The sequence below is a fragment of the Sylvia atricapilla genome, chromosome 2, assembly GCF_009819655.1.
Source record: "Sylvia atricapilla isolate bSylAtr1 chromosome 2, bSylAtr1.pri, whole genome shotgun sequence".
Classification (NCBI taxonomy): domain Eukaryota; kingdom Metazoa; phylum Chordata; class Aves; order Passeriformes; family Sylviidae; genus Sylvia; species Sylvia atricapilla.
The window spans coordinates 48,882,479-48,904,697 of record NC_089141.1 but is presented as its reverse complement, the minus strand read 5'-3'; the positions used below and the strand labels follow the sequence as shown (position 1 = coordinate 48,904,697).

The 22,219-nt window shown below is 37.3% G+C and overlaps 1 protein-coding gene across 5 annotated transcripts in view; it reads left to right on the top strand.

The window, feature by feature from the left end:
* DCLK1 (doublecortin like kinase 1) overlaps positions 1-22,219 on the top strand; it is a 231,680-nt gene that overhangs the window by 166,093 nt on the left and 43,368 nt on the right. For 3 of the 5 annotated variants that reach the window (XM_066313169.1, XM_066313170.1, XM_066313172.1), the window contains exons 6-8: positions 1,132-1,226; positions 18,513-18,597; positions 19,956-20,064. In XM_066313169.1, the coding sequence (XP_066169266.1) occupies positions 1,132-1,226; positions 18,513-18,597; positions 19,956-20,064 (289 nt within the window). Of the gene's footprint in view, positions 1-91; positions 208-1,131; positions 1,227-6,923; positions 8,178-18,512; positions 18,598-19,955; positions 20,065-22,219 lie in introns of those variants that run through there. The other 2 variants (XM_066313173.1, XM_066313174.1) reach the window with 2 other exon arrangements.

Genomic DNA, 22,219 nt, shown 5'->3' with positions numbered 1-22,219 from the left:
GAAGACGTCAGCCTTACGCAGAAAAGGCTTCTGCTTATGAATCCTGCATCGCATTCAGCTCACTCTGTGAGCAGCCCCAGCTATCCTTAACTAATCCCATTGCTTCTCAGTTTGGCTACAGCTTGGCTTAGTACAGAGCAGGAATTTTGCTGCTTGCTCTTATCAGGTTAAACAGTCAGATTTTGTCCATGTTAGAACTCATAGAAGGTAAGTCAAATGCCTTGTTGATATCCTTAGTTTGTAAATATTCTCCTAAGATTCAGAATCTGGGAATCTGATTGTCTGTTCTTTTTATCTCAGCACTTAAAAATGTAGACTCTGATAGAATAGTTGCTTAAGAATATTTACATGTATATGTGATACACACTTCATAGTGTTTCTGTCAGTGCTTTAATGTGAGTGTTATTGATAGTCTCTCAAGTGAATACTTTGTAGTGGAATTCTGTCCTCTGCTGGCATTGTTTTGTTAATTTATTAGATAGTGTCATGTGCATGTGAAGATGCTTGTATAAAGATAGGCACTGACTTATGTGAAGAAACTTGCTTATTTGAGAAAGTGGTGCTTTCCTGTAAGTCAGACTGGAGGAGTTAAGTCCATTCATTTGCCTCCAGAAAGTCCTTCTGGGTTAAGTTGTAGGTGATGTTTGGGTCAGATAGTATTGCAAAAATCTCTTCAAATGGTTGAGTGAGGAAAAGCAGGCAGCTGATTTGTTCTTGCAAACAACACTGTGTTTTAATTTTTGTGGGCAGCGCTTCAAGCCATAGTTAAATGGAATGAATAGGTTTATGTATATTATATCTTTTAAGGTTAACAAAGTACCTTGTTCCCCATTACTTTCCACTAAGGGAGCAATACAGTTTAAGAAAACATGATCATGTTCTCTGCCATTGACTAAAGTCTTTTCAGGTTTTTTCATTATTTGCTTTCACTCCGTATAAAAAATTATCTTCACAAGCCAAAAATCTCAGGAAATAATTCTTTTTTGAATTACCTTATTTAATGTTTTAAACATTAAACAAAAGCAAATTAATTTGTTCAACAAAGACTGAAAAAAATGTTGATTTTACTATTTTTTTTCTTTAATAATGTCTTGTATTTATTTTTTTTTTTTCAATTTCTTGTTCTTTTAGTGAATGGAACCCCTGGTAGCCAACTTTCTACTCCCCGCTCTGGGAAGTCTCCAAGCCCATCTCCCACCAGCCCAGGAAGCCTACGGAAACAGAGGGTAAGGAAATAAGGAAACTGATTTCTGAGTGAGAATCCAGCATAGCCATTATCCAGTAGCCTTCTCCCTTCTGATCCCTTGTGTGAGTGTAGAGCCATAGGGTGGAAGAGCCTGGCTACAATCCTTGTGTTGGTAAAACATCCTGAAGTGGAATACAACTGTTCTCTGTCTGTCAAAATGTTAAGTATACTGAGAACTGGTTTATCCTTGGGGGAAAAACGCCAGGGGTTTCTTTCTTTTTTCACAAAACTGTTTATTTGTTTTATTTTTTTTTTTTCCAAATTTTTCTCAACTGAAAGAAAATGTCAAAGAAATCTCTTTTGTTCCTAACTCGCTGTGGGCATTACATCACTTGCACAACCTACAGACTGCTTTGATTTTGAAGCAAAGTGAACGAATGCACTGTGGAATTTAGCTGTGATATCACAGCCTTGTGCAGTGAAGATGCTATCAGCACCAAGACAATGTGAGACCTATCAGTCACTTTGCTGGACGAGAGTTGATAGTAGCTGTAGGTTCCCCCTAGTTATCCTGTATGGAGGAATCTACAATATTCCTAAGCATCCAGAACTAAGCTAATGCTTATGTTCGTGCTCAAACTCTCTGATAAAATATTACTCATTCAACCCAAAAAGCTCCACATGGATGATTTAATTAATTTTATCTATTTAAAAGAAATAATAGAGATATCTATGTATTTTCTGCTGTTTTCTAAACTGTGGTCAGTTCTCAATGAAAGCATCCCTGAGGCAGTACTCTGGGTCTCAGACTTGTTTATAAACAGTCTGAACACATGCTTTTTCTGCCTTTTCAGTTTTTAAGCAAAGACATAATTTGTGTCTCTCAAAATAAGGGGATTTGTACAAAGTATTGGCAGTGCTTGACTTTAGGAGCTGGTGCAGACCTAATTCCCCAGATACCCAGATCAGGAATAGCTGTAGCATGACACGATTCCCTTCTAGCCAGCAGACCCTTCTTTATATCTGATGTATGCTAGGGAGCTGAGGAACTGTGCATGTCCAAGTCTCTACCTCCATCTGAGATACAGCAATGGGTTTCTGCCATGACTTGTTTACAGACACAGGAGCTGACTGTAATCTTGCAGTGTAGGGACAGCCAGTGAGCAGCAGCTTGGAGCCTCAGGGTAGTGTCATGGTTTTCATCATCCGATATGCAGAGAGTAAAGATGTGAGTTCCAGTGGGTAAGCTGGCGCTAAAATCTTCTTGAATGCAATGTCTTCCCCACCTGTTTGTTCTTGCTCTCAAGGCTTATTAATGAATCATTAATAAGTCACTGGAGAGGGAACAAAGAGTCTTCCAAATGAATTATACATTGGTAATGTGAGGGCGTCTGTTTAGATGGATGATACCAGTTTACATTGGATTTGCATTTGTTGTAAGGCTGTCTTTTTTCATTGGTAACTTTCCTAAACTTTCTTTCTCACCACTGATGCTTCGCTCTCCACAGTGAAGAAATATTTTTCTGCTAACATTTGTGGATGGGTGAGTGGGAACCATGTGATCAGCACCATTAGACACAAGGGGTTTCTAGGCACAAGATTTCTGACTTTCAAATATGAAGAGGAGAGCAGATGGGCTTCTTTTTATGTGTAAGTGTAATAGGATCACTGAGTGGCAGTATTATGGATGCAAAGTGCTATGTAGCGGTAACAAAATCAGACTGCTAACTCCAGAGAAAATAAATATTGAAGTGTACTACATGAGAGATAAGACATTTTTAGGGAGTTGAATTCTCTTCTCCAATATTCATATTCAGTCTCCTTGACCTCGGTAGGGGACCTTTCATGCTTCCCTGGCTTTATTTTAGACAGATTTATTTTTTTTACCTGATGAAACATGGAATATATTCATGTAAAAATAGATTGCAATCAGGTAAAATGCATTACAATAACATTATTTAGGTTACAAAATCAACTTAGAAGTTCAGGGATGGAAATTTTACACTCAGTCTGAAAATTTATTTCATCTGCTTTCATGTTTAGCTTGTAAAGTGAATGAGTTAGAAGTTCAGTGTAAAAATACATGATTATATGATATTAAAGCTTATAGTGTGCATTCCAATGAGTAAATAAGGCATTAAGCCATGCTTGAAAATCAAAGTTTCCTTGTTAACAGTATACGTGGCATTCTATTTAGTTTTAGTACAGGTTTTTTGTGTCTTTTCATTTAAATTTTACTTAGAGAGGTTATTTTATATACCTTACTGTCTTGAACCAAATTTAAACCCAAAGTGTTTTGTCTTCAATGGCTTCAGCTATAGTGCTGACAATCCAGCTGCAGGACAAGGTTTATTCTCTAGGAGGTTCCTGAAGTGCTGGCATCATGTGAAAGACATGCAAGGGAGAAGAGATGGATTTAAGTTCCATCTTGTCCCCAGTGTTGAGAGGTGAGGTGTTCCTGCCCTGGAAGAAGAGAGTTGGCTGCTGTTGCCATGATCTGGGGTTGAAGGTGATGGCTGGTTTTCTGACTGCTTTGTCTTTCTCTCTTTACCTGCAGTTTGAGGGAGCTACTGCTTTAGAAGTGAAATAAGGTGCTGAGTCCTGGGAACACCAGCTCAGCTCTGTGATTTGTGGTGTTTTGTGCTTCTCTCTGTGCAGTTAGAGTTACAGGTGTTCCTGTTCTCTCATGCTGTCAGGTACATGGGATGCCAGTGGTGGGTCCTGGGTCTGGAAGGCGACAGGAACATTTCCTCTAGCCTAGCCTAGTTCACCTTGACTTAACTAATCAATCAGTTCTTCAGCATCCCCAGCCATGAGGAAGTTAGGGGCTTGGGACATCACAATGCTGAGGGGTCTAGGCAGGCTGCCAGTGTTTTTCCTGGGAAGTACAGCTGAGAGGAGGTCATTCTTTTGAATCCAGAGACACCAAAGCAAGGTACTTCCACAAAGGGAGGAATAGTAAAGACATGTGGAGTGCATTAGGCAACTTAAAATAGAGTTTAATAATCTTTCTTACTGATGTTTCATCACTTATCTTTTTAAAAAATAAATCCTGATCTTTGAAGGAAGGCTTTTCATTGATGTAAATAAGGCCAAAAATGCTGCTGTGGTACATACTCAGGAAAACAGTACTCTTGTAACCCTACAGATAAAATTTTGTACCCTCAAAAGCCAGAATATAAAAAGATAAATTTTATCCTTTCTCATTTGCATATGTATGTGGTTGAGCTGTTTCCAGAAATTCAGAAGTCAGTGAAAGTTATATTTTTATAATCTTGTGCAAAACGCAGTCTATATTTGAAGAAAGTAAGATTTGAAAGATTAATTTCGTGAGTGTAATTCTCGAAGTTGAAAGTGAACTAGGAACAATTTATCAGCTATCTTAGCTAACTGTCAACCAATTTTCAGCTTCTGAATATTTTAACTAGCAGGCTGTGTGCTATAGTTACTCTTTCTCACGGTTTAATTATTTCTTTATTCTTAAATAGGAAATTAAGATTCTGGGTTTTAAAATGTCATAAACATCATTAAGTTTTGGGATTTTTTTCCCAGAGGATTAATACATTTGAAATTCAGGTTTGAAGTAGCAGATTGAAGTAGAAGTTACTGTGCTGCCCACAAATGTAGTTCCTACTGCAACAGAGTGCAGTTAACTATGCAGACTCAGAAAAAGTGACATGGCATTTAGAGAAAATTTCAAATTTTTTCTGTGTTCCTAGAGACTGCAACCTACAGAATAAAATAAAAAGAGTTAGATTTAAGGTACTTCTTGACTGATTAGACAGCCTGAATTCTATGTATATAAGGATTTTTTTGAGTTGTAGATAGCCAGGAAGTCTGATTCATTCAGCAGTTTTTGTCTTCTTATAAATCTATGCAAAATACTAAATAGATTCTCCTCATAATTAAAAAAAAAAAGTAGCTCTCTGGTTAATTATAGGAAGGAAAATTCTTTCAGAAAGGAAGACTTTCTAAGACTTTGAAGTATTTAAAAGCAGGTGAAAAAGGAGAGAAAAGACACTGAAGTATGGTGAATGATCTTGCTTTAAGGCAATCATAGGGTTGTGAAAATAAACACAAAAATATTCTCTAAATATTAAAATTCAGAAATATCTTATTTGTCAGTTCCAAATGCATTTTTTTATATTCAGAAATAAGAGCAGTCACCTGAGAGATAGTATTCAAAATGTTGGTGTATTACTCTCTCTAGCAAATCAAAAGGTTCTTTTTTCCTGTATTAGAAATTCCCAAATTTCATATTCTCAAAAGAAATTTTAATAATTAACTAACTTGTTAGTATTCAGAATAAGATGGTCCTCTCTGTTTAAAATTGTTCTCTTGTCTACATTATTTGCAATGTAATAGAAATGTATTTAAGATCTGATCTTCACTCTGCCAGTCTAATGTCTTCTACTGTGTGCATACATGCCCATTGGCAGAATACATACAGAATAAGCATTCTAGGAAATCAACCCACCTTTAAGGTACTTAAATCCCTTTTACATCATGCCTACAAGTAAGTATGAACCTGTATTGTTCATAGAGATCATAATTTGAAATTTGTGAAGTGTTCATTTTAGCTGGTTCTTTTTTGTAGTATAGCTTTCAGATTTGTTAATTTCTTGTCTCAGTTGTCTTACTGTGATTAAAAAAAGAAAACCAAATCCATTCAAGATCAACCCAAAAGCTGACTCCATCAGCTTTCCCATTCTCATATCTTCTTGTACTTTGTCCTACAGGGATTTTTTTTTTTTTTAATTTGTTAATATGTTCTGTATGGAAAGGATCCCCCAAAACACCTTAAAGATATCAGAGAATGGCTATGAGATGTGCTGGGCACCTGCCCAATTAGAACCCCTTTAAACTTATGCTTAATTCACCTTAAAAAGATAGTGCCCTGTCCTCTACCACTTCTCTTTTTGAACTTTCCTTCTGTGCCATTCTGTGTCTCAACGAGGTTTGTTGTGCTGCGTAGGTGGGATAGGGCAGTGTATCATCCCATAACACCTCTGGCACTTGAGGATTGTCTGATCCGTCAGAGGATCAGAGTGTGTTGAAAGAATGAAGTGTACAGATCCACTCAGACTCTCCCTCTGCTGTCATGAGCTGGTTGCTTGGCTACCGACAGAAAGAGGCGGTGATGGGGGGACAAGTGTAAAACACGCTGTCTTTTTATACACACACGCGAGCACAGAGGAGCTGTGGAAAAGGAATACCGCTGTCAGTACGACGCAGGGAACAGCAGAATTCAGTGTCAGCAGTCCAGGGATCAAATGTTGCTGAATCCATCCTATATCACCAGTGGGTGGCAAGTTTTTATTGCCTTACATAAGGTGAGCACTTACTCTGCCACTCTGCCACTGCGAAACAGCCAAAATGGAAATACATTCTCTTTGAGATTAAATTGATATTTCCAGGTTTTCAAACCATTAGGAGACTCTCCAGAACAGACAAATATTGTTTGAATAGTGTTTAATAGGAAAGACACAAAGAAAAAAATAATTGCTTCTGTGAATATGTTGTACGTTGAAACTTCAGCTTTATTTACTAACCATGTATTTTTTTGATTAAAAAACAGTAACAATATGACATTAAGACAACGATATGAGTATGTAGAACATGTGTATTTTGTATTAAACAATGTCTTCTGGTCCACAGTAACAGAAAGAATATAAGACAGTTGCAGTGCAACAAATCAAACAGAATAAACAAATCTATACTGCACTTCATCTTACAGGACCTGTATCGCCCACTCTCTTCGGATGATATGGATTCAGTAGGAGACTCAGTGTAAAAGAGAAAATGGAACAATGTTTATGGTTTGTGATTTGATGAAGGTTTAACATTTTTAAAGAAAATAGCTGCTAATTTACAGTAATAGTGAATCGCACAAAAGAGTTTTGCATATTTAATATTAACAACATGGGGCCAAATTAATTCTAGTGTGTGGGGGTATTTTTTGGCTTTATCACTGCATTTTAATGCAAGAATTTGTAATGAATGAGCCATTGAATATGTCCATCAAATCCAGAACAGCATTGTGCATACTTAAAGGCACAAAGATTGGATAAGTGAATATAACGCACAAATTCATAGTGGGCACATTTATGAATAGCACTATTTTTATCATCTAAGGTACTGATTATATGTTCTGTTTTTTACCATATGTATCTTTATTCATTTTGATATGAACAGTTAATGAGTACTTTGCTTTTACCAACTAGGTAAAATGCATAGGTAAAATGAATAGGTAAAATGCAGAGAAGAAAAAACCTGCCATATTAAACTACTTGCACCACGCTGTCTGATGCCAAGTCGCACATTTGAAACACTCTAAGTTTAGTCTTTTTATCCAAATGAAAAGAAAGTGAAGAAATCCTGTGTGGTCACAGGAGATAAGTAATTCTTTCAAAGCAGTGTTCAAATTCTCTTCACTGCATTGCCATCTGATGACTGTAAACAGAAGAGTGTTCACAGGCATTATGAATGTTTTACCTGGCAAGAGCTGTTAATGCTGATTGTCCATGTGCTGCAGGTAAATAGGGATAGATTTCTGACCGAGGAAATATGAGGGCCTGCTGGCTAGCAGTGTCATCTGACATACATTTGATGACATCTTTTGGAAAAATATATTTTGCCTGAAAAAATAGTTGATTATTTTAACTTGTTTTAAGAATGGAAACATCATTTTTATTTCCTATAAGAAGACATTTTGCGCATTTTGAAAAGAAAGCCTACAGAAATGGTGATGCTGTATATCATCCTCCTATTGACCTAATTTTTCTGTTTTTGCAGTATCTAGGAGTGCTCTTTTTGTACAGCATGAATATGCAAAACTCCTTTAGCGTTAAAGTAGGTCGTGCATTATAACCAGTTGCTTAACAAATATCTACTAATTTTCGTTTGTTTTCTGCTGCTTTATTGTGAGAATCTTAGTCTACTTAATTTACATAATAGCAATTTTCCCCATCATATGTTGTATTTAAGTCCATAGTGTAGTGACCACACACTTTTGCAGTCTTATACCTTTCCTTTCATTTTCTCAAATACTAATAATTTAAGAATTAGAAATCAGTGTGTTTCTGACTCTCAGCAAAAAATTTATAGAGGTTATATTTTTGAGCTATTTAGTGATGATTTAATATATTTTGAAATCAGGAAAATTTACTTAATTGAAGAAAGGGTTTAGCTACCACATGCCAACTTCTAAATGTAGTGAAATAATTCCTTTAGACTGATTTGTCTGTAATTTAAACTCACCAGATGGAAAATGTTGGCATGTGAGGTTATGGCTTTACTGTATCAACAGAATTTTCTTTACAGAGGACATTTGCAAAAAGAAATAAAAGGGCAGCAGAATACAAAACATACCTTTTCTGTTTCCAATACCTGGTTCCAGTATCACCTGGAGAGAAAGTAATTGATCTGGCAGGTTTGCTGAAGCAGTCAGGTCATTCCCTTTTGAAATGAATGTTTTGCCATTCCTGCTTCAGACTTCACACTAAAACTTTTCCTGGCCATAAGGACAGTCCATGTTTCACCCCATACTGTAATGCATAGGCTGCCCTGCTCTACTGAAAAAGTTGTCAGCTGTGGAGTTGCATTTTCAGCTGTTATGAGGGAATGTCTTTGCAAAATGTATCACTTGATCCTGAGAAATGCATATTATATGAAGGTGAATTGGGATCAGTTTCCAAAATTTCAGACAACTCAACCAGATTGAGTGAAATACTTACTGACATTTTGAAAATTGTTTCTTCCTGTAAAGAAAATAAATTCCAGGAATTTTATTTTTCCTCCCTTCTCCCATATAGGCTACTGCTGCTTTAGGCAGTTTATTAAGAATGTTCTGCACAGGGAGCACAGATTGCCAGCAAACCTGAATCTCACAGCTTTGCTTAGCTGTGGAAAAGAAAAATGGACCTTATATCAGCAATTGTTATAATAGTGAGTTCTCCATCAAGACTATTTTAAAAAGTTTGTTTTAAAAATATGCTAGTCCATAACATTTAATCATTTCAGCATATGACTTTTATTAAGGGGCTATTCAGGGGAAAAACATATCATTAATATTTCATTTTAGGAATGAAAGACCCTTAGAGATTGAAAAGGTACACTGTTTATAGACTTTGAGATCCCTTTTTGTGTGGAATGTAATTCCCATTATACATGAGCAGAAATGAAATGCTTCTTTCGAGCAAGACCAGAAGGTTTCAGTTTATGGGTGAAACTGGAATTGTGTTCCTTGCTCCTGTAGTTCTGCTTACAACAGCGCAGGTTTTAGTTTGTTCCTTGATTTCATCAACTGCATTAAATAATAGAATAGCTTAAGCAACTTTATAGTGTTTGAACCTCTGATAGTTCTCTGTATGCTGCATTATTTGTGCCTACTCCAAGGTGATTATGATGTAGCTAAAGAGTCTTGTATAGATTGTGAAAGCTTTGATTCCCTTTGAGCTTTATGAATACTTGTGATTATTTCCCTAATGCTTTCTGCAACTTTGTTTTGTTTTTTAAATCTCTTTTCTTCTTTTGTGCAACGAGCAGTTCACTTGTGAAGCACAGAACGCGTATGTTTGTATTTACACGCACATGCACACATACATAGATTAATGGCTTTGGAACCCATGCACTGTTCCGTCACATTTGTGACTTTAAACAAATAAGATGTTTTAACGGGAGGATACTCATCTGCTGGGATTCACTACAGCTCTGTTAAAGCTGGTGGAGCTGCAACAACCATTACTTGCTGAGCAGCTACTCCAAGGAATTCTGTACAGTTTTAAGAGATCACATCTACCAACAAGGGCTAAGTTCAAACTGAGTAGAAGTTAGTGGCAACCCCACCACTGACTCCAAGACGGGAAGGATAGAACCTTGCGCACAAATATATACACACAGACAGAACATTAATCCTAAATTGAAATTTGAATATTTTAAATGGTATTCTTTTGACATGTTCAGTCTTATGCCTCCTCTTGAATGGTGCTGTTCTGCAGTACATAAAGTCATGCAAAATTAGGCATTCTTCTGTTGAAATCAGTAAAATCTTTAACATTCATTATGCAATGTAAAAATGGCTTTCCAATTTGTAAAATAATTCAGAGACAGCACATTATATTTAGGTTTTTTTCTCTTCAGTTCATTTTCACAGGGCATATTTGGCTGAAAGATAAAAAATCTGGGGTATTAATATTGTGGCTATAAATGTATATTACAGGAAAGGATATATAATGTTTAATACCCTGGAAGAACAACTGGATTGACATTGTGTAAAAATTGAGATAAATAGCAGAGTTTTCTTCTGCGGTTTTGTAATTCACACTGCAGTGTGAACTTTATCTAGTGCATATGTTACAAAAACTGCACTCCGAATGTAAAATGAATTAACAGTAATATAGAAAAGAACCTCTGATCGATTCAAGTTTACTGTTTCTGTCAAAAATGTAGAGAAATGAACAGACAGAAAATCTTTATGGTGCTAAATTACCTCATCACTTGATGAATGCATAGATTAATGTTGTCTGTGCTTTTTCCTGTATCCAATTAATGGTGTGCTACCAAATACAAGATCGGTTTTTATTTAATCTTCACTTTCAATTCCATCTGCTAGTGACAAGAGCTTGTAACTATGAGTGATGAAAAATAACTTTACGAAGCACAGACAGCAGTACCTGTATGTGCAGAGCAAAGCAAGCAAGCAGTTGTCACCGTCTTTGGAAATGGGTGTCCTTCCCCCAGGAAAGCCCTTCCATGCAGAAACCAGGGGCTGCTGAGCAGAGCAGGGGCTGCTCTGAGCTGTGCTTGCTGCCATAACAATTCTGGCCAGCTGAGCTGGCCTCTCTCCGGGCTGGCAGAGTGCCCTGTGTCCCCGCAGCGAGCAGTGGGTCTGTAGGTGACACCAGCGTCGTGTCCGCGTGCGGGGCTGAGCGCACACACGTGGTGCGCGCTCCTGTACGGGTTTGTGTCTGTGGCTGTGCATGGTGGTTTTACTCCAGTTCGCTTCAATTAGCCTCAGCAGTGAAGTGTGAGGAAAGCTGTACTGTATTCAGCGTGTACTTACTTGTTGTCTGATGTTGTATGGGGTAATTATTAGGTTGTGGTTTGCCCTGCAATACAGTGTTTTGGAATTTGGACTCCAGTGAAAGAGGAGCTAACAATGTTTGTGCTAAGGCCTCTTCATTTTCTTAGTTGCACTATGATATTGTAAATACTGGCACATTTACTACGTAAGTTTAAGATTTAACAAAGTTATGCGTACAATTATTTTTTTTAATGAAAAGTGCTTGGATATTTGCTTTTAAAAGTATACCATTTTTGTATTAATGTGATGCAGGAAACCAAAAAGAAAGCTGTTGATTTATCAACAAAACATGTAAAACTTGCAAAATAAACACCGATGAATGTTTTGTTTCTTAAATTCAGCTGAAGAAAATCACCTTCATTTTTGTGCCATTGTTTCATCATACTGTATTGTACTTGTGTTTCATATTTGACCATGTCATCCTGGTTGCAATATGTTATTTTGCTAGATTTAACATTAATGTAGATTATTGTAAGTGATGTAATAAATATATATTAAAAATACACACTGTTCAGAGAATTTATTTTGGAATCATGATTAACAGTCTTTAACAAAATACTTGCAGTTGATATTGCTTGTTCATTTTAGATCAACATTGTCCTTTTAATCTTAGTGTAAGCATATGGGGTTCATGCATCCTAATGGGTTCCTTTAAGCAGTAGATGCTTTCAGTGTCTTTTTTTAGTAATAAACTCTAGACTTTAATGTGTAGATACAAAAAATGTTTCAAGAAGGAATTTGATTTGTAGTGGGTGTTGTGAAGACAGTAAATATTACTGCCTTGAATTGCTTATGGGTAACTTTGTGTGCACATGAAGGGATAGATTTGAAGTATGAAGTGGGGAATTAGTAGAATATCCAGAGCAAGGCACCAGCTCCCCACCGACAGCTGAGCCCCAGTAGCACCTCTCTTAAGATAAATATTAGGAAAATATGCTTGTGAAAAGCTAATAGTTCTCAAACATACCTGGTGTGTTTTAAAATAAGTACCTAAATTTTCTGATACATCATTTCACTCTTGAAAAATGTATATCCACATATCCATAGCGTAGTTTTATTTCTTGCTTGGCAGGGGTGGGGGAAGAGAGATGTTACAAATTCTGACATGTCACCTGCCAGCCTGATGTTCATACTTTCCTGTAGGGAACTGTAGGCCTGATAAAAGTACTAGTTTTGCTCTTGGTTGCTGGTAAATAGGTCTGCCTAAAAAAAGGTGTACACACTTGGAAAGGAAACAATATGATAGAAATGGGGAAGACTAGAAACAAAAGAACTAAGGCTTCTGTCTGTACCAAGAAACAGTTGAAAATACCAGGAGATATTTTAAAATACAACCAAATAATTTAAAGTACAGTGGTTATTTTGCTGTGCCCTTAATTAGGTGGAAGAAATAAGAACCTCCTTTTGGTTGGTAGCTTTTCAATTTTTATTCTGTAGTTGAGTTGAAAATTCTACCTGTGTATAGTTTTAGAAGAGGTAGAAGGAAACCTCCACATTGCATCACTGCACATGTAACTTTTTATCTTAACCACAATAAGTATACGGAAATGACAGTAATAGCTTCTGATACCATGAATCTGATACTTCACTTTTTATATCATCAATCTTTTCTGGATGATGCCAAAGGCTGAGTGAGCCTAGAGTGAATTATGGCTCAACTTTGGAAGCAGCTGTTAGGGACTAGTGGAGGTTATGTTCAAATTTATTGTTAAATACCATGTAGGAAACTGTTGGTCTTTGTGATTTGTCTTGTCGCACAAATCAAATGAGTGTATAAGCATCCAATGCTGCAGCTTAGTGAGGGAATCTTAATAAAACAAAGTGCTTCAAGCTTGCAAATTTAACTTCAGTCTGTCAGCTCCATCTCCCTGCAAACTTTCACATTTGTTCCTCTATTCCTCAAAGGAGAAAACCAACACAAGACCCTGACAATATGCCAGATAATTGCTTGTGTCATTTGAACTTACCTCTTCTCCAAGTTGTGTAAATCCTGAATTGCATAAATCAACAACAAAAAAATCATTTCCCTGTGTAGGGCCTCTCAAGTCAAGTGTCTAACAAAATAAGGTAGAATGTAGAATTGTGAATAAGTTTTTGAGCAGGTTTGCATACCCTTTTCATTGTTCCTTTCCAGATGAAACAGTTTATGAATAAATTTGAATCTGATGTGCCAATTTAGTGCAGTATCCAAACTGGAAAAGAAAACAATTGCACCATTTCTCTTTCTATACATTCAACTCCATTAGTTTCCATTCTTTCAGCATGAAGATTGTGGATTTCATGTTTCTTCATGAAGCAATTTTTTTGCCAACTCTGTACTGTTTACATGAAAGCTTTTTTTCCCTGTCTCAGCTGTCTGGGCAGAAAAATGTAAGGTTAAACAAAAGAAAATCAAAAACATTTTTCACTGGATATAGTTGGGAGAGGGAATTTCAGTGTAACCCTTTCTCTCTAGGTTGAATAATACAAAAAAAAAAGTTTATCTTCTTAAAAGTTACATCAAAATTATTTACTTTATTGTTTTGAATCAGCTGTCCTCTGCTTTTTTTCTCTGGTGATGTACCATTTTGCTGTTCATTGACTCACTTATTTCTTGCTTAACACTGTACATGTTATGGGAATTTTTTGATCTCCTTCAAAGTCTTTAAAAGCTAATACCTGCACTGGATGGTTGTCTTTATTTTACCATTATTCATGATCATCTTTAGGCAAAAGAACTGAGCCTGTCAGGAAGTCATGACAGCTACCTTGCAAAGGTTGTTTTATAACCAGACTGAACACTAGTATGGGCTCCAAAAGAGGTGAGCATGGGGGCTTAAATGCTTAGTTTTGCTTTTAAAACTATTTTTCCTTACTGAGTTGAACTTCATCTTACACATATTACTGACATGCTTATCTTTTTGTATTTTTTTTTAAAGTCTGTAGAGTTATTTGGAATAGAGACACTTTAGGAGGCATAATTTAAAGATATTAATAATTCCCTCCTCCTGAGCCTCCTTACTAAACTTACACTTTGTTTACTAATCTTAATTCTCTCTTCATTTAGCCAGTTTCTAAGAGTAGAACTCTGCATGAGATCCAAACTTAGCGTTACACCTGTGTGCTTTTCTGTTACTCACATTTCGTCCAGATGCTTCCTTCATACTGGAAAAATATAAAGGAATCTATTGTTGAGAGACATTGTAGATTCCACATGGTCTAAGAAAGATTTTGAGAGGTTTAGAAAATAGAATGCAGTGTTTGGGTTTTAAGATTCAGGAATCTAAATTGCAGTAACAAACTTCCTAGTCATAGTTGATTAAGTCTCTTTTCATAACTGCTGACACTAGTAGTCCACAAGAATAATTCCTGCTGTTTAGTTGGAGTGGGATTTTAAAATTAATTTAGGACAAAGTTATCAGGAGAGAGACATTACACTAATTTTAATTTTGCTGCCTTTTTTTTTTTTTTTTTTTTTTTTCCCATGGATTTAGCACAGCTTCCACTGAGATACAAACTATTTATCAAACAGTTGCTAAATAAATCTCCAGGTGAGGCATGGTTGAAACTCTATAGCGCTAATGTTTCCATTCACATCAGTGAGGTGTGTGGTGTGTCGGCCATCTGTTATATAAACCTGAATAGGATCTGAAATCCTTACACCACAGACCTGATTTTTTTATGCCGTCGCTTTTATGAAGGTGTGCCATAAAACTGGCCATGTGCTGGCAGCCTGTGCAACTGGACCCCTTTAAATCTGTGTAAAAGCGATGACATTCCAAGCACCTCAGCATCTCTTAAAATTAAAACAGCTAATTGCATTAAAGTCTGTGTGTTGAAGAGATTATACTCTTGCTTAGGGTTTGTTTTCCCCCTTCCCATCTGCAAGGTCCCTGATGGGATCCACATCTGTGAGAGCAAACAGCGCACACGACAGGCTGCCTCACGATTGGCAAGTCAACTGGAAGGAATGCTGAGACCCACAAGGATTGCTGGACCCGCAGGGCTCTCAGCTTGTGAGAACAGCGAGCTAATTAAAGTCTAAATAAATGAAATCTCTTTCTAGCTGAAGTAAAGATGAATAAATAAATGCCTGCGTGTTGTTGGAGAGGACCAAATAAAGATGAAAATATTTGTGTCATGTTTATCTAATAACCTCTCTTTAATTGTGAAAGGGGGGCTGCCAGCAGACTTGGTGAATGCATGCAAATGTCCACTTCCTGATTTATTTTCAGTCTGTGGTTTTAATAGGAGGGGTTTAGCAAAGGTAATGAAGAGCATGTTTTTATATATTTTTCAATAATCATTTAAAGTTTTAAAAGTCTCAGTTTGTGTTTTTAGCGCATCTTCCTAGCTACTGCTTCCTTGTCTGGCAAGTTCTGCCTCTTCCTCCGTGCCAATGCTTCACAGGCCAATGCCACGAAAGGGGCTGTATGCTTTGTTTGCAGACCGGTAGTGTGACCAATGGTGTATGCTGCTAACCCATTATTTCACTTCTTCTGTTAACAAATATCATTTTAACTTTCCCGTCTTTAATGGTGCCAATAAGAAAAGAAGTAGAGACACTTAAAGCCTCAGTATGAGGTCCATTTTTTCCTTTAAATTTTCTATGTGTCACTTTTTTTTTTCAGTCTATTAGACTAAACCTAGGTTAAATACATATTTAAGGAGTTTGACTAAGACATATTTAAGAGTCAATTTAATTTCATTCATGTGTAGACCATTAAGATTATCTATATTTAAATTGAAGCACTTGCTAAAATGCTTTGTTTAAATGGGCCTTTGAAGATAACTAATTTTGGAAGGACTGAGCAATTGCATTTCTCAGCTAAGCCTTGTTTTAAGTCCTCAGATAGAAATTTGAGTGTCTCTAGGCACCCATTCTGAGATGTGGCTGCTACTGAGTTAGGTCTCGATTTTCACATCTCCTGTTCTCACAGATGAGAGCAATGACTGCAAGACTGTAAAGAAACTGTCAGGCTGCTAAAGGAAGCTGCAGTGCTGTGCAGTCAGCAGTCTTGACCTAACATCTACTTTAAATAGTGTCATCTCACTATTTAAAGTGCAAAATATGAAAAAAAAAAGTAGCTTTTTCATAATAATCTGTTGAAAATCTAGCACTAACCTCTTTGTGATTGTACTTCTTAAATGTTGTAATAATTCATTCCTGATCATAGAAGTAACAAATATTAAACATGCTTAAATTGTAATTCCTTTCAGAAAATACTATGGAGTGGGAAAATAGGTCTGAAATTGGATGTCTGTTCTACGAAAACAAACACAGCAGAATGAGTAGAGAGAACATGTTTTTCTGCTTATTTTACAAGCAGGGCTGTAAAGGAAACAATTCTCTCATTACATGTGTATAAAAATAGGCTTTGAGACTGACTTCTCCAGGCATGAGAACTGCTAGCATTTCCCCGTTACCTTGATCCACATCTGCTCATTTGTTCAAAAATGAACCAGAGGTAAGTTTTTACTGGGATGTCACGCAGAGTTTAGCACAGGAATAGCACATATATAAACATGTCCTGACCATGAAACAAAGGTAGCAATATCTTAGCAAACTCTATAAAATCATTCAGTGCTGACTTCTGTTGTCAAGAAGCAACAAAAACAGTCCAAAAGCTGATTAATGCATTCTTCCATTCTGGTCAAAGCTCAGAAGAAATACTTGCCTGGATGAAAAGAGGGAGCTGGGGTTGATTAAAAGAAACAAGGGCAAAGAATCTTGTGTTAGATGGGATGTGCAAGCTCTCAGGATTATTTAGTGAAAAATAGGCCAAATTCAGACTTTGTCTAAGTCATTTGACCTTAGCCCGTTGTGGGAGAAATTAAAAGTTCTTCTGTTCAAATGAACTCAGCATACTGGCCAGATTTTAAGTCTGCTGACTGCATTTTCCCTGGCTCAGTACTCTGCAAATATCCAAGCTGCTGCAACTTTAGTTACTCTTGCTCCAGACATCAGTTGTGTTCTGTAGCATCAGATGAAAGAAATAATTCCAAAGTAGTTGTATTTAATTTGTAAAGTGGATTGGTACCATGATTGTGGGCATCTACAAAACTTGTAAACACTGATAAGGAACTGACAGTGTTATATGAAGTACAGCCTGTAATCCATGTAATATATAGACTGAAGAAGATAATGAAATACTGCAGCACTTTTAGCATGTGAATTATATGAACCCAAAAAAGTTTTAGTTTTGCAAATCCTCAGAATATTTTTCACTTAAGTTGTAATAGGAGGACCTGAGGAAATGGTCAGTTTGGCTTTAAGTTTGAAGGGCCACCATTACATTTTTAGCTTCTTCCGGCTTTCTCTGAAGATAGAATCCTGAAGATGAGTTTGTGTAATTGTTACACACCACAGAATAAGGGTTTCGGGTGAAATCCAGTCCATCTCGAATGTCTGTGCGGCTTCATCCATCTAGATGCATGATGAAGCAGTTTTCCTAAAGTCCATGCCTAAAGTCTGTAGGTAACTCATAGAAATTGATAGGCGCTTTGGAAGGCTTCCCTGGTGAGATCCTGCCTCCTGTACTCCTGGCATCCAAGGTGGGTAGCTACGAGTTTCCTTCGAGGGACCACAGAGACACTGCCCTCCCCACACTGGCTGTACAGACAAGCTCAGACAATTGTAGGACAAGTACTTGAAACAGAGTACAGGAACAGAGTCACTGCCTCAAGTGAGCTACCCCCAGTCAAATGCTCTTATGAAATAGCAACCATTATTCACCACTCAAACATTTTATTTTGTCCATACTTTACCATAATGATTTCTCCCTTTTAGAACAAAACTGGGTAGGATTTTAACCGAGGGAGGTTTGTAAAATTGAGGAATTCTGCCCATAACACAGCCAACTACAGACTTAGGTTCCTCTAGGGCCTGCTGGGTTAATAGGGTCTCTGAGAACACAATCTCCGGCCTGCAGAGGGCATATGGCTCCTCGGTTTTCCCTGCCAAAATGTTTGTGGAATAGGGAGAAACTATTGGAACATACATCAAAGTATTCATTCTTGCATACACACCACAGCTCTTGGTGGATCAAGGATCTCTCCAGTAACGTGAGGTTACCAAAAGTGTGATTTCAGTGGAAGAATTTGGACTCCTCCCAAGCATCCATGTATCCATCCACTGGAGTAAATAGATACTTTACATAGGGAACACTGAAGCCTCTCCAGGACATGTGTCCAGCAGGAACATACTGTGGGTACTTGTGCTTCTTAAAAATCATCTGTTTTCATTTGTGTCTCCATTTCCAGAGCTCCCAACACAGTGGCTCCTCTACCTCATTAGCATCCACCAAAGTTTGCAGCTCTATGGATGAAAATGATGGCCCTGCAGAAGGTAACATTTGGAGGCTGACATTTCAAAGCAGTCAGTGTAGCGATAACAGCAGCTGTGTAGGAAATGAGTAATTCTTCCTGCCAGAGAAGGTGGGAGCATTGCAGGCTGGATAATTTTCCGTGAGGAAACTCCTCAGCCTTAGAAAACCGGTTAGGTTCATTCTGGATCAGAGTTGATCTGGACATCACTCTTCAGAGGTATTTTTATTGCAGAATACTTGAGAGTTTATCTCTGCAAGCAACACAGTGCTGACTGGTTTATTTCAGTGTTTTTGTCTCATCTGCCATGGTACTAAAGAATACAATGCAGTCCTGGGTCTTTACTCAGAAATGGATAGTCTTACTCCATGCTAAGACCGAGCAAGTTGGCTAAGGGACAGGGTCTACTCGAGCACTGCTGGCTCACATGCACATCTACATATGTGTGTGTGTATCTGTGCTCCTGTTGGAGTGGAGAGTGACTCTTCATTCTGTCTGTAAATTCAGATGAATCCCAGCCCCCTTGTGTCCTAGCATTCACTTTTAGTACTAAACTGGAACAAAGGACAGAGAAATAGACAGTTAAATGTACTGTCTTAAACAGTGTAAACACAAATCACATTTCTAAGAGGCTTTTTTTTTTACATTACAATATTTATATAGTAGTTCATATCAGCTGCAGTTTACAGTCAGCTTTTAGAGGCATGTTAGGTATTTGTAATGCTATTTCAAATACATTTTAAAATAATAGTACAGGAATGAGCACTAAAACACGTTGAACTACAAGCTTCTCATATGCTTAGACACTGTGTAATGCAATTTTACCTAAACATCTGGTGCCCAGGTTGCATGCAAGGTAGTATTATTGAGAACATTTGTTTAAAAACTAAATATTTAATACTGGGGGATGGGAAGAACTAGCACTTAGCACATGAGGAGTTTTATGGATGTCTCAGTTTACAGGATGTAATAAAATAAGTGCTTGAGTGTTGGACTTCTTTGGTACATATATTTAATCATGCTGTGTCAAGGAGTTCCAGCCCTTTTAGGAGGCTGGTCTGCGCTTGTGCAGATCACAGAGGCCTTTTTGTAATTAAAAAAATACAATTTTGGTTTTGTCTTGGGGGCATATTGCAATGGCAACTATGTAACACTCAAATGGTGGTATGTCTGAGCCCCCAGAAGTCTTATTTTTCATTACTGTATCTGCATGAAACCTGTTGAGTATATACAATGTCAGCAGCATGGTTTCACTGTACAGTAAGTGAGATTCTGACTGAATGGTTTCCAGGCTCCTAAACTGTGGGCTTAAAATGCATGTTATGTGCAACATCTGTGTTTCCTTCACTAACAATAAAAATGTACTAATGATTCTTTCAGAAGTGTTGGAGGAAGGTTTCCAGGTTCCAGCATCGATAGCAGAGCGATATAAAGTTGGAAGGACTATAGGAGACGGAAATTTTGCTATTGTGAAGGAGTGTATAGAAAGGTGAGGAGGATAATATGCTTATTACTGTAAAAAAATAGTCATTAATGTTGTGCTTTTTTCTGGATCATATCTTTATTTGTAGGATACAGAAATGTAATAAGGTAATGTCTCAATGCCAGCTGAAAAACCTGATGTCCTCTCAAATTAAAAAAAACATGCATTCAAGGGGCAGTCTATGAATTTAATTCTCTTTTTTTTTTTTTTTTTTTTTTTCTGCTGCACTCTGCATGATTTTACCAGTTCTTTGTGTTAAATCTTTCTTGTTGCACGGAAATAACATCTTTTCTTGCAGTATGTTCTTGCAATTCTCCTTTTACATTAGACCAGTGGAACATTTCACATGTAGGAGCACTCTGTAAAGATGTCAGGAAGTTCTCTGTTTGGGGTGTAGTGGCAATGGTCAGCACAAAGAGGTAATTTTGGATTCATCTATTCTGCCATCTGACACTGAGGTGTAGTCTCTTCCATATTTATTTTTAATTTAATGGACATCTAACTCCTGCTTGCCTGCTTTGTGCCATTATATTTGCTCCTTCCAACTTTATGAGCTTCACTGCAGACACCAAAATTGAACTTCTTCAGTGACCTTTACTGTTAAAGAGGTGAAAACAGTCATTGATTTTAGATGTCTGCTCCAGATTAGAGAAGTCACAAGTCACCTCAAGTTTCAGTGTTGCTGCAAATGTCCGGGTTGACTAGTTCATTTGTTTGTTTCTAAATCTGTTCCAGCTTGAACTGGCTCTACGCAACCTTAAGAATGCAAAAAACAGAGAACCAAGCAGAAATGCTCTAAGCAGAAATGTGGTTGCCTTTTGGTGGTATTGTTAAAAATAGGAGACTATGGGATGTAAAAGACAGAAGGTATTTCACCTGTATGGGAAACAACTGTAGGATTGCTCATGTTAGAGTAGCAGTGCGAAGCAAAGCAAAACTGGAGCTCGAGATGTCCAAAAGAGAGAACAATAGAGATGTCAAGGTTGAGAATGAAATTTCATCAGTTAAGTTTTCTATCCTCTATTATCATATCCTGGAGAAGAGACTCTTACAGAAGACTATAACCTCACCTTTGGCTAAAGAAAAATATGCAATTTAGCCTTTAAGAAAGCCTTTAGCCTTTAAGAAAATTATATAAACCCTGGAGAGTGAGATTAAATCTCCTGACAGACAATGATAAATTAGCTTGGCTGGTTTTAAACTAGTCTCCTTGGAAAAATACAGGTCCACCTCTGCATCCAAAAGTGTAACTTGGAAGAGTTACATGAAGACAGCTGTTGGGGAAAAGGGTAAGAGTGGATTTCGTATCAGCTGACAGTGTGCTTGTGGGACTTGGCCGAAGCTCTGGTGAGGCCTCTAGTGTTCCGCCAGAGTGAGTTCTTGGTGGAGCTGGTTATTCAGAGGGCGATAGCTGTTCTGATCAAACCTCAGGGTCTGAACACTAAACTGTATGGAAACCTGAAGGAAGCAAAGCACAACAGTGAAAGAAAGAAAGAAAGCCCTATGGAAGGGTGTGACTGAGGAAAGAAATAGGTGAAAGCACATAACTAAGAAAAGGGAAAAAGGCAGCTTGAGGTAAAGTGAATACTGTCTGGGAAAAGCAGAATAGAAGCTAAAATAAAGGAAAGTTGTGGTTTTATTAATCTCGTTCAGCAGAAAACATGATTTGTGCTGAGAGACAGTACAAATGTGCTAGTGTGCATGTCACAATTCTTTCCCAAACTGAGAGAAAATACAAAATTAAATATAGGTCCCAACACACCTAAAAATAATGCTGATTACAGTATCCTTGAGAGCTTGAATGAAACCTTTCTCCTGTCCTCTTGTCTATCCCACTGGTCGCAGAAGAATCCAGTAACATGGTGTGTCTAATGTACTCAAACAGCATTATAGCCCAGCTATTCCCAGATATATAGTCTTGTGGTCTCTGAGCTATATCATTCTATCTATCCCATTTGTATCAGAGAGCTACTACTTTGGGAGAGCTTGAAAATTGAACTGGAATTATTTTTGTTAGTTTCCTCTTCTAAAGCAGTATACTCTTGCCATCACAATTGCGGAAAGAGAAATTAAAGTTCAGAGGGTAAATTAAACCAGTATCTGTGAAACTCCAAAAATATTATTCTCAGTCTTTTTAAAGTCTTTTTAACCACCTCACTTC